General features: G+C 50.6%; 1 protein-coding gene across 1 annotated transcript in view; it reads left to right on the forward strand.

Annotated features, from left to right (window-relative positions):
• The window catches only part of LOC107671824 (vacuolar protein sorting-associated protein 13B-like), a gene marked incomplete at its 5' end in the record, with an annotated part of 115,965 nt that overhangs the window by 71,189 nt on the left and 33,717 nt on the right, over positions 1-11,059 (forward strand). Inside the window, 8 exons of the mRNA XM_016464809.1 lie at positions 2,179-2,803; positions 2,870-3,007; positions 5,679-6,008; positions 8,029-8,234; positions 9,539-9,743; positions 9,826-10,010; positions 10,637-10,830; positions 10,925-11,059. The exon at positions 10,925-11,059 is cut by the window's right edge and continues 71 nt beyond it. Coding sequence (XP_016320295.1) covers positions 2,179-2,803; positions 2,870-3,007; positions 5,679-6,008; positions 8,029-8,234; positions 9,539-9,743; positions 9,826-10,010; positions 10,637-10,830; positions 10,925-11,059 — 2,018 coding nt within the window. The remainder of the gene's footprint in view (positions 1-2,178; positions 2,804-2,869; positions 3,008-5,678; positions 6,009-8,028; positions 8,235-9,538; positions 9,744-9,825; positions 10,011-10,636; positions 10,831-10,924) is intronic.

Here is an 11,059-nt window from a genome sequence, read left to right on the forward strand (position 1 = left end):
GGTTAATTTTGTATTCCAGCAATGGAGAATGTTTACTTCCCCATGTTTGCATGCACAGAATTCCCCCAAAAGCAGCTCTGAATGTGCTCGGGCGGATGCTCTGTCGTTGTTCTGGCGGCTGCTGGTGCTGATGAGAATGTGTTTCTATGGTAACGCAGTGTTGTGTTCTGTCTGGTGTTTTCGCTGAAGTCACATTTCAGGCGAGCCGCAGCTCTGATGGAGATGAAATGAAACGGTTTGGTCCGTGCGTCCGGTCGGTCTCGCTGTAAACATGGTGTCTGCCAGCGGCTGTATGCTTCAGCGGACGGTGAATAACTCCAGCGTCCGCCTGCGGTTTCCTCATCACCCCCCAGAGTCTGAGAGAGCCACCTTCACCTCTCGCTCACCCCGGGCTCCTCGCGTCACTGTTTCTCATTGCCGTAACCAAAGCAAAGCATCGCTGGGGTTAAAGAGCGCATCGTGACCTCATGTTTGAAGTGTAGCTCGCTGAGGGTGTTTGGTGAACGCTGCAGAGAGCTGAAACTAGAGTTTAACTTCCTGTGATCACGGCCTCATGGTCCAGGTTTCCTGATAAGAACGAAGCCTGTTCTGTTTTTGTCCTCTTAAAGGAGTGAATAAATCATTTGACTGACTGTGGAACACAAAAGCAGATGTTCAGCAGAATGTTCATGCTGCTCTTTTGCCCACAGTGAAAGCAGACACACTGTCTACACTGTAGAACTCTAGTCCATATGCACTATATTCGATAAGTCTTCCGAAGTCATGTGTTGTTTTATGTGAAAAATTAACTGTACCCAAAGTCATGCAGCTCTCAAATGTCAGACAGGTTTGATGTCAGTGACACTAAATGCATTTGGATCAAAATATCTTCTGTTGTGTTTCACAGAAGACAAAGTCGTGCAGGTTTGGATCGACATGAGGGCGAGTAAATGATGATGACAGCATGTCTTTAATATGGTGTATGAATGTTTAATGAGGTTACAGTGATTCATGTGATTTATTTTGCAAAAACTTTCAACACGCTGAAATGATGTGAATCTGACGTGTGTTTGCATGATGTTGATGTGATTGTTCTGTCAGTAGTTGAAAGTGTGAGCGACTCTCACCCTTTAAGTCACCTTTATTTCTACAGCGCTTTATTCAAAACAGACTGTGTCAGGAAAACAGCAGAATCAGTGATGGACACTCAACTATGTTTCAGTTCAGATTCATCTCTAAAGACAGCAGTGTCATCATTCAGATTAATTCAGTTCAGATAGGGCTGCACGATGAATCGTATTTTAATGAAGTTTAGCTCACCCTCTCTCACCTGCTGCCGCTGACCCCACAGGTCACCCCCTGACCCCTGGAGCGCTGTACACTCTGGTCCCGCTCTTGTTTTTAAGCATCGCGCTACATTCCAGGGTGAATGCAGTGCAGCTCATTGAACATGAATGCTGGGTAAATGATGTTGGATTCCCCGTGTTTTTGCCAGCAGAACCGGGAACAGTGACTCATCGGCCTCGCTGCAGGTCTCACGGATCCGCGGATCTGTTTGTTGAATCTGCGCAGCAGAACTGAGCGGAGAAGAGAAAGCGTTGTTCTTCATTCTCTCCCACGTTTGTAAAGGGAGCGGGTGAGATTCAGTGTCCGCTCGCTCCTGCAGTGTTTGTTACGCAGGAGAATTAACCCGCTGAGATGCGTCCCTCTCTAACGTCACTGCATCGAGTCACGACCCCCCCGTGTCTTTGTTGTGGTTGAGCTGCAGAACAGTCGTCGTGCGTTTGGGCTCTCGGGGCATTGATGCACAGGCAGCAGTCACGTCTTCACAGGAAGCAGAATGAGGCCGCTGCGCTTTATGGCGCTCATTTTAAGCGCTTTTGTTTTCTTCAAAGGGAATCTGAGATTTGAGGAGAACATTCTCTGGCGCTGAGCTCTGAGCACATGAGGTTTCTCATGAGTACAGCTTCTGAACTGGATCTGACCCTCCATCAGCCGTGCAGCGCGCGTGTGTGTGTGTGTGTGTGTGTGTGTGTGTGTGTGTGTGTGTGTGTTTGTGACTGCCTCTGATGCCACGTCTCACTCACATGCAATACCATCCAGTGAAGCCCCGCCAACTGCAGTTCCTCAGATATCTTGTTAGTTGTTGGTTTGTTTGAATATGATTGTCTGTTACATCATCTCGATGTGTGTGTTCAGGTGTGCGGTTATCAGCCGCAGTCCGCGGTCTCTGGTTCGGTGGAGAGTTTGTGTGGCAGCAGCGCCCCCTGCGGGCAGGACAGTGGGTTCGGCAGCGACAGCGCTCGTCTGCGGATCGTTCAGATCGAGCGGCAGAGCGGCACGGGTCAGCACCGCCTCGCCCGGCCGTCACAGCAGCCCACCATCACCAAGAACCTCAGCTTCATCCCGTTCGATGTGTTCCTCACCGCCGGCCGCATCTCTCTAATGACGTACGCGACCGCGCCTGCGGCCAAACCCCCCGCCGACGCCCCGGGAAAGAGCGCGCTCGACGTGCCGGAGGACGAGACGGTTCGGGCCAGGGCTCTGTCCTCACTGACGGCCGAGGATCTGCTCAACGCAAACACTGCTGTTGGGTCGACAGGTGTCCTGGGGGGCCGCTCGTCTGCGCGACAGGCTCTGGGCGTGACGGTGGTGAGACAGCCGGGCCGCAGAGGAGACAAAGACTGCAGCCTGCAGCCGATGCTGTTCCTGCAGGTGACGCAGCCGTCCGTCTTAATCAGCTGCCACCACCGCAAGCAGAGGCTGGAGCTGTCGCTGTTCGACCTCACACTGAAGGGAGTCGCCACCAACTACAAGAGTCTGGGTGAGTGACGCTTCACACGCGCTACAGATACAGACAGAACTCAACCATAACCTCCGTCTCTCTCAGACGCAGGGAAGTCTCTTCCGGAGGCGTTAGACTACAGCGTGTTTTGGCTGCAGACGGTCGCAGGAGAGGCCGACAGTCGGACAGGTATCCCCCCCCCACTGCTGTCTGTGTCCCTCAGAGACTTCCTCACTGGACCAGGTGAGTTCAGACTGTTCACATCGGACCAGTCATTCAGTGTGTGTGTGTGTGTGTGTGTGTGTGTGTGTGTGTGTGCGTGCGTGCGTGAGCCTACTCACATCTCTCTCTCTCTGTGTGTGTGTGAGTGTGAGTGAGAGAGAGTGTGTGTGTGTGTGTGCGTGCGTGCGTGAGCCTACTCACATCTCTCTCTCTCTGTGTGTGTGTGAGTGTGAGTGAGAGAGAGTGTGTGTGTGTGTGTGCGTGCGTGCGTGAGCCTACTCACATCTCTCTCTCTCTGTGTGTGTGTGAGTGTGAGTGAGAGAGAGTGTGTGTGTGTGTGTGCGTGCGTGCGTGAGCCTACTCACATCTCTCTCTCTCTGTGTGTGTGTGAGTGTGAGTGAGAGAGAGTGTGTGTGTGTGTGTGCGTGCGTGCGTGAGCCTACTCACATCTCTCTCTCTCTGTGTGTGTGTGAGTGTGAGTGAGAGAGAGTGTGTGTGTGTGTGTGCGTGCGTGCGTGAGCCTACTCACATCTCTCTCTCTCTGTGTGTGTGTGAGTGTGAGTGAGAGAGAGTGTGTGTGTGTGTGTGCGTGCGTGCGTGAGCCTACTCACATCTCTCTCTCTCTGTGTGTGTGTGAGTGTGAGTGAGAGAGAGTGTGTGTGTGTGTGTGCGTGCGTGCGTGAGCCTACTCACATCTCTCTCTCTCTGTGTGTGTGTGAGTGTGAGTGAGAGAGAGTGTGTGTGTGTGTGTGCGTGCGTGCGTGAGCCTACTCACATCTCTCTCTCTCTGTGTGTGTGTGAGTGTGAGTGAGAGAGAGTGTGTGTGTGTGTGTGCGTGCGTGCGTGAGCCTACTCACATCTCTCTCTCTCTGTGTGTGTGTGAGTGTGAGTGAGAGAGAGTGTGTGTGTGTGTGTGCGTGCGTGCGTGAGCCTACTCACATCTCTCTCTCTCTGTGTGTGTGTGAGTGTGAGTGAGAGAGAGTGTGTGTGTGTGTGTGCGTGCGTGCGTGAGCCTACTCACATCTCTCTCTCTCTGTGTGTGTGTGAGTGTGAGTGAGAGAGAGTGTGTGTGTGTGTGTGCGTGCGTGCGTGAGCCTACTCACATCTCTCTCTCTCTGTGTGTGTGTGAGTGTGAGTGAGAGAGAGTGTGTGTGTGTGTGTGCGTGCGTGCGTGAGCCTACTCACATCTCTCTCTCTCTGTGTGTGTGTGAGTGTGAGTGAGAGAGAGTGTGTGTGTGTGTGTGCGTGCGTGCGTGAGCCTACTCACATCTCTCTCTCTCTGTGTGTGTGTGAGTGTGAGTGAGAGAGAGTGTGTGTGTGTGTGTGCGTGCGTGCGTGAGCCTACTCACATCTCTCTCTCTCTGTGTGTGTGTGAGTGTGAGTGAGAGAGAGTGTGTGTGTGTGTGTGCGTGCGTGCGTGAGCCTACTCACATCTCTCTCTCTCTGTGTGTGTGTGAGTGTGAGTGAGAGAGAGTGTGTGTGTGTGTGTGCGTGCGTGCGTGAGCCTACTCACATCTCTCTCTCTCTGTGTGTGTGTGAGTGTGAGTGAGAGAGAGTGTGTGTGTGTGTGTGCGTGCGTGCGTGAGCCTACTCACATCTCTCTCTCTCTGTGTGTGTGTGAGTGTGAGTGAGAGAGAGTGTGTGTGTGTGTGTGCGTGCGTGCGTGAGCCTACTCACATCTCTCTCTCTCTGTGTGTGTGTGAGTGTGAGTGAGAGAGAGTGTGTGTGTGTGTGTGCGTGCGTGCGTGAGCCTACTCACATCTCTCTCTCTCTGTGTGTGTGTGAGTGTGAGTGAGAGAGAGTGTGTGTGTGTGTGTGCGTGCGTGCGTGAGCCTACTCACATCTCTCTCTCTCTGTGTGTGTGTGAGTGTGAGTGAGAGAGAGTGTGTGTGTGTGTGTGCGTGCGTGCGTGAGCCTACTCACATCTCTCTCTCTCTGTGTGTGTGTGAGTGTGAGTGAGAGAGAGTGTGTGTGTGTGTGTGCGTGCGTGCGTGAGCCTACTCACATCTCTCTCTCTCTGTGTGTGTGTGAGTGTGAGTGAGAGAGAGTGTGTGTGTGTGTGTGCGTGCGTGCGTGAGCCTACTCACATCTCTCTCTCTCTGTGTGTGTGTGAGTGTGAGTGAGAGAGAGTGTGTGTGTGTGTGTGCGTGCGTGCGTGAGCCTACTCACATCTCTCTCTCTCTGTGTGTGTGTGAGTGTGAGTGAGAGAGAGTGTGTGTGTGTGTGTGCGTGCGTGCGTGAGCCTACTCACATCTCTCTCTCTCTGTGTGTGTGTGAGTGTGAGTGAGAGAGAGTGTGTGTGTGTGTGTGTGAGAGTGTGTGTGTGAGTGTGAGTGTGTGTGAGTGTGAGTGTGTGTGTGTGTGTGCGTGCGTGCTTGAGCCTAATCACATCTCTCTCTCTCTGTGTGTGTGTGTGTGTGTGTGTGTGTGCGTGCGTGCTTGCGTGCATGCGTGAGTGAGTGTGTGTGTGTGTGTGTGTGCGTGCGTGCTTGCGTGCATGCGTGAGTGAGTGTGTGTGTGTGTGTGTGTGCGTGCGTGCTTGCGTGCATGCGTGAGTGAGTGTGTGTGTGTGTGTGTGTGCGTGCGTGCTTGCGTGCATGCGTGAGTGAGTGTGTGTGTGTGTGTGTGTGCGTGCGTGCTTGAGCCTAATCACATCTCTCTCTCTCTGTGTGTGTGTGTGTGTGTGTGTCAGAGTTGAAGGTGGACATCAGTCGGCCGGTGAGAGTCAGCCCCACTCTGGCTAAAATTGAGCAGGCCCAGGTCTTCTGGAAGAGACTCTTTCCTGAGCGGGAGCCCAGAACACCTGCAGGCTCCGCCCACCACTGCAGCGAAGCCCCGCCCACAGCCGACCTGCTGCTGCGCTCTCTGCAGTCGCCCGTTCCCTTCCACAAGATCTCGCTGCGCACGGTGCAGATGGTGGTCGGTGTGGAGATGGAGGCGCTTGCGGCGCGGCCCAGTCTGACGCTGTCTGTGTCGGCCATGACGGGTGCTCTGACGCTGAAGAACGCCATCAAACCCACAGGTTAGTCGCATACACGCCATGCATTTCCTGTGATTCATGTGCTGTGTGTGTGCTTCTCTTGATTGGGCCTTTAATCCAGCTCCGTTCTTCTTACCCACCATGCTCTGCAGCAGATAATCAGAGCGTTTGTTTGATCTACGTTGCCCGGAAATCCAGTTAATCTCTCTGAGCCTTTAACAGGGCTGAGGTCCGCAGCAGATCCCCAGTGTGTTCCCATCATGTGCGCTGGTGTGTGTCAGCGCCTCCGTCCCGCGGGGCAGAGTTACAGATGCGTCTGATGTCCTGATTTAGGGCTCTGAGGAGCCTCTCCCATGATGCAGTATGAGGATGATGTTGCCAGGGGGCCTGAAGATGACTTAAAATCATTTAAAATAATGAACTCAAACAGCTAAAACTCGGTGATATTTCTTATTTTAATTCACCCCCTCAACAACTATTTGTTGTTTCTGAAGATGTTTTCTTCCAATTTTTAAATAAATTGAGTAAAAAATATTTGTAAAGTTTCCTGATCCATTAAATCAGGAACGACTGGAAAAGTCCTGCAGATTCACTCTCAGTGATGTTCGTGGGTGTGAGTTTGATCACATGACCATCAGCACTAGTGAAGGGTGACTCCGTGAACAGCAGTGGAAGTGAGCGTGTGTTTCTTTCTCTCTGTGTGGTTCTCCATGTGATGGGCCTCGTCTCAGCGAGCCAGAGCGTTCCCTGCGCCCATCTGCTCCACAGATGCTGTCATACAGCTTCTCCAGATAAAGTGATTGTTGAGAATTTTAATTAAAACCTCAACAATTTGCACTTGTTTACTGGATTGAACATAACTGCAGCATGAGACATGCGTCCGGCCGCAAGCCAGACGGACTCTCTCTGCGGCCCGCAGTTTGATGTGCCTTTATTAAACACAGTCGAAACGGAGTTTGGCCAAACGCTGGTAAACGGCAGACGAGGACGAAGAGCTTTGTGTTTGTGTGGAAATAACAGAGCGCTGTGAGTTTCTGCATCCTGCGTGTGTGTGTGTGTGTGTGTGTGTGTGTGTGTGTGTGCAGAGATGACCGTGTTCTCTCTCTCGCTCTCTCTTTTGTGAAGTTTCACATGCTAAAGAAGTTTTTAATGCTACAGACTCCGTGTGGATGCTGCATGTTGTTGCTCTTCTGGGATGCTTGTAAATCAAGTGAATGTGTGACGCAGGAATATATCAAGTCGAGTCACATTTTCTTCTGTAGTGCTTTATACAATGCATTTTGATTAAAAGCAGCTTCACAGTGATAAACGGAAAAAATTACAGGAAAACAGGAAACCGTGTTTATGTTGTAAAATTCATCAGTTATGAAACAAATTCAGTTTCAGCTGTAAAGCAGCTCTACAGAAGACAACATTATTCAGATCGACTCTGTTCAGTTCAATAAGAGTGTCGATGTTGCAAAGTTATTGTTAGTGTCATGGGTTAATCGAATTTAAGTTCATTTCAAGTTTTATTCTCATCAGATAGTGTCATTGCCATCAAATCAATAATAATACTGAATATTAATTGTTTTATATCATAGTATAATGGCCATCATACTAGTCTGTACTGCTGTTGTAAACCGATGCAGATCAGCACGGTGTGTGTGTGTGTGTGTGTGTGTGTCTCCTGTGGGACTCAGTGTTGTTTATGAAGGTCACACTGCTGCCAGACCAAAGCCACACGCTCCTAAATCTCTCCTGTCGTTCACTGAGCCAAAGATGAGCCACAGATGAGTGTCAGTGCCAGATGGAGACGTGTGTGTCCATGGATGATCCTTCAGAGGAGGTGAATCTGAATCTGAAGTGTCCGAAACGCTGTCAGACACCTGGACACACGACAGCAGCTACAGACACGCGTGAAGAACAACGCAGCACCTAAAACATGCAAACACGTGATTCCTGACTGACTGTGCTCGATGACTGCAGTTTAAGCCCTCCCTGCAGTCAGTCCATCATCTGAACACGACAGTCCACTCAAGAGCGAACACTGATGTGATTTCTGTCCGTTTTCTCTCTCTAGACGGTTTTAAGGAGGTCTGTCTGTCGGTTCAGTGTGAGGACATGTTGGTGCGGACGGGTCTGAAGGACAGAAGTGCAGTGTTTGTGGGTCCGTTCTCCTGCAGTGCGGATCTGGAGGCTCATTGGTGCAGACACAGTGGAAGCTCCGCCCCCGACTCACCTGGACCCCCGAGAGTGTTGATTGACATGAAGGGAGGCCTTCTGCAGGTATGATGTCAAGCGCCACTGCGTGTGTCTCTCTCTCCACATGTGTGTCCTTGTAACGCTTCATATGGAAACATGCGCTCTGAGTGCGGCCGCTGAACGCGCAGAAATCCCCTAATGTTCCTGTTCAATCTGTTAGTCAGAGACACACGGACTCATTCTGAGTCAGAGATTCCTGCTGATTCAGGCCAAATACACACACACACACACACAGACTATTCACTAACCGTGAGACAGTTGATTCCCTTAATAATGCAACTGTTTTGCATTAAATGCAGCCAGAGTGTCAATCGTGGAGCAGTTTGGGTAGAAATAATCAGAGATAGACATTGGTGGTCAGTCCTACTAACTGGTTTGAAACTGTCTGTCTGACTGTCTGTCTGTGTCTCTGTCTGTCTGTCTGTCTGTCTGACTGTCTGTCTGTGTCTCTGTCTTACTGTCTGTCTGTCTGTCTGTCTGTGTCTCTGTCTGTATCTGTCTGTGTCTGATTGTCTTTCTGTCTGTCTGTGTCTCTGTCTGTCTGTCTGTCTGTCTGTCTGTCTGACTCACTGTCTGTGTGTGTGTGTGTGTGTGTGTGTGTGTGTCTCTGTCTGTCTTACTGTCTGTCTGTCTGTCTGTCTGTGTCTCTGTCTGTCTGTCTGTCTGTCTGTCTGTCTGACTCACTGTCTGTGTGTGTGTGTGTGTGTGTGTGTGTGTGTCTCTGTCTGTCTTACTGTCTGTCTGTCTGTCTGTCTGTGTCTCTGTCTGTCTGTCTGTCTGTCTGTCTGTCTGTGTCTCTGTCTGTATCTGTCTGTGTCTGATTGTCTTTCTGTCTGTCTGTGTCTCTGTCTGTCTTACTGTCTGTCTGTCTGTGTCTCTGTCTGTCTGTCTAACTGTCTGTCTGTGTCTCTGTCTGTCTTACTGTCTATTTGTCTGACTGTCTGTCTGTGTCTCTGTCTGTCTGTCTGTCCGACGGACTGTCTGTCTGTGTCTCTGTCTGTCTGTGTCTGTCTGCTGTGTCTCTGTCTGTCTGTCTGTGTCTCTGTCTGTCTGACTGTGTCTCTGTCTGTCTTACTGTCTTGTCTGTCTGTCTGTCTGTCTGTCTGTGGGCTCTGTCTGTCTCACTGTCTGTCTGTCTGTGTCTGTCTGCTGTGTATCTGTCTTTCTGTCTGTGTCTGTGTCTTTGTCTGTCTGTCTGTCTGTCTATGTCTCTGTCTGTCTGTCTGTCTCACTGTCTGTCTGTGTCTGTCTGTCTGTGTCTCTGTCTATCTGTCTCACTGTCTGTCTGTGTCTGTGTCTCTGTCTGACTGTCTGTCTGTCTGTCGCAGGCGTTTTGGGGGCAGCAGCAGTTTAACTGTTTGTCTGAGATTCAAGAACAGCTGCAGAACTACTGGAATCAGATGAGCAGAACGGAGGTGGAGTCTAATGAAAAGCCCCTCCTCTCTACACCGCCACGCACCCCTCGCCCCGCCCAATCAGAACACTCCTCTGATGACCTGCGCACAGGCCTCTTCCAGTACATACAAGACTCAGGTAACACACACACACACACATTACAGCTTTATATAGCACTCATGAGAGGGTGTGATTTATATCTGTCTGTCTGTCTTGTCAGCGTGTCAGAAGCTGCCGTCGCCTCATGAGGTGGTGTTTTGGAGGGAGACGGACGAGTCTCCAGGTGTGATGCTGTGGCGGTATCCTGAACCGCGTGTAATTACGTTCCTCAGGATCACACCTGTTCCCTTCAACACCACTGACGACCCGGACATCAGTACAGCCGACCTCGGGGACGTGCTGCAGGTGAGCGCTGCATTAGTGCTCCTCATGCTGATGGTTGGCTTTGAGCTGACTGGACCGTCACAGATGTGCGTGTCTGCAGGAGTGAATGAATGTGGATTTGAGTTTCTCACACACACAGAACCAGCTTATAATTCATATTTAATTGATCTCAGCTCAGAACTTTTATTTTTTCATTTTATTGCAGCTTCAAAAAGCCTCCATTAATTGATTCTGTGATTTGATTTCAGCAGTTTTACAGGAAACACTCGTAAAACAGTGACTGTTGCCATGATGACACTGTGATTTGATTAGGAGAAACAGATTTTATTACAGAGACAGATTGACAGAGACAGTGTGTTTGAGCAGGAAGACAGTGTGTGTGTGTGTGTGTGTGTGTGTGTGTTGATGACAGACGTTTCTCTTCTCTTTCATTCTTTAGTTCTGTCTCACTGAAAGCCTCTCGGTTTGTGTTTTCACTCAGTTTTATGGTGACACACGCTGTATTTCATGAGCTTCCTCATGTTCTCCTGCAGCAGCTTCTCATGATCAGCTCATGATCATCAGTGTTTCTTTCATCTGATGGAGCATCAGTCCTTCACATCAGAAGCTCTTTAAGATTGATCAAACTTATCTTTGTCTGTCTGTAGGTGCCCTGCAGTCTGGAGTTCTGGGACGAGCTGCAGCGGGCGTTTGTGCCGTATAGAGAGTTCAGCCTATCAGAGAGCAGCGTGTGTGAGCTGACCTTGCCCACTCTGACCCCCGACACACACCAGACTGACCTGGTGACCTCTGACCTCTGGAGGGTGGTGCTCAACAGCACCAGTGACGGTGGAGACGAGAGGTAAGTGTGTTTCTTGTGTGTGTTTCAGAGGTGAGTGTGTCGGTGTGTAACCGTGTGTGTGTGTGTGTGTGTGTGTGTGTGTGTGTGTGTGTAGTTCAGACAGTGAATCAGGTTCTCAGGTGCCCTGTGATCAGCTGGTGTGTCCCACCGCTCTGGCTGCTTGTACGCGTGTGGACTCGTGTTTTGCACCGTGGTTCGTGCCGTCAGTGGGCATCTCCATACGACTGGC

Source organism: Sinocyclocheilus anshuiensis, unplaced genomic scaffold (assembly GCF_001515605.1).
Source record: "Sinocyclocheilus anshuiensis isolate Anshui unplaced genomic scaffold, SAMN03320099.WGS_v1.1 scaffold3481, whole genome shotgun sequence".
NCBI classification, from domain to species: domain Eukaryota; kingdom Metazoa; phylum Chordata; class Actinopteri; order Cypriniformes; family Cyprinidae; genus Sinocyclocheilus; species Sinocyclocheilus anshuiensis.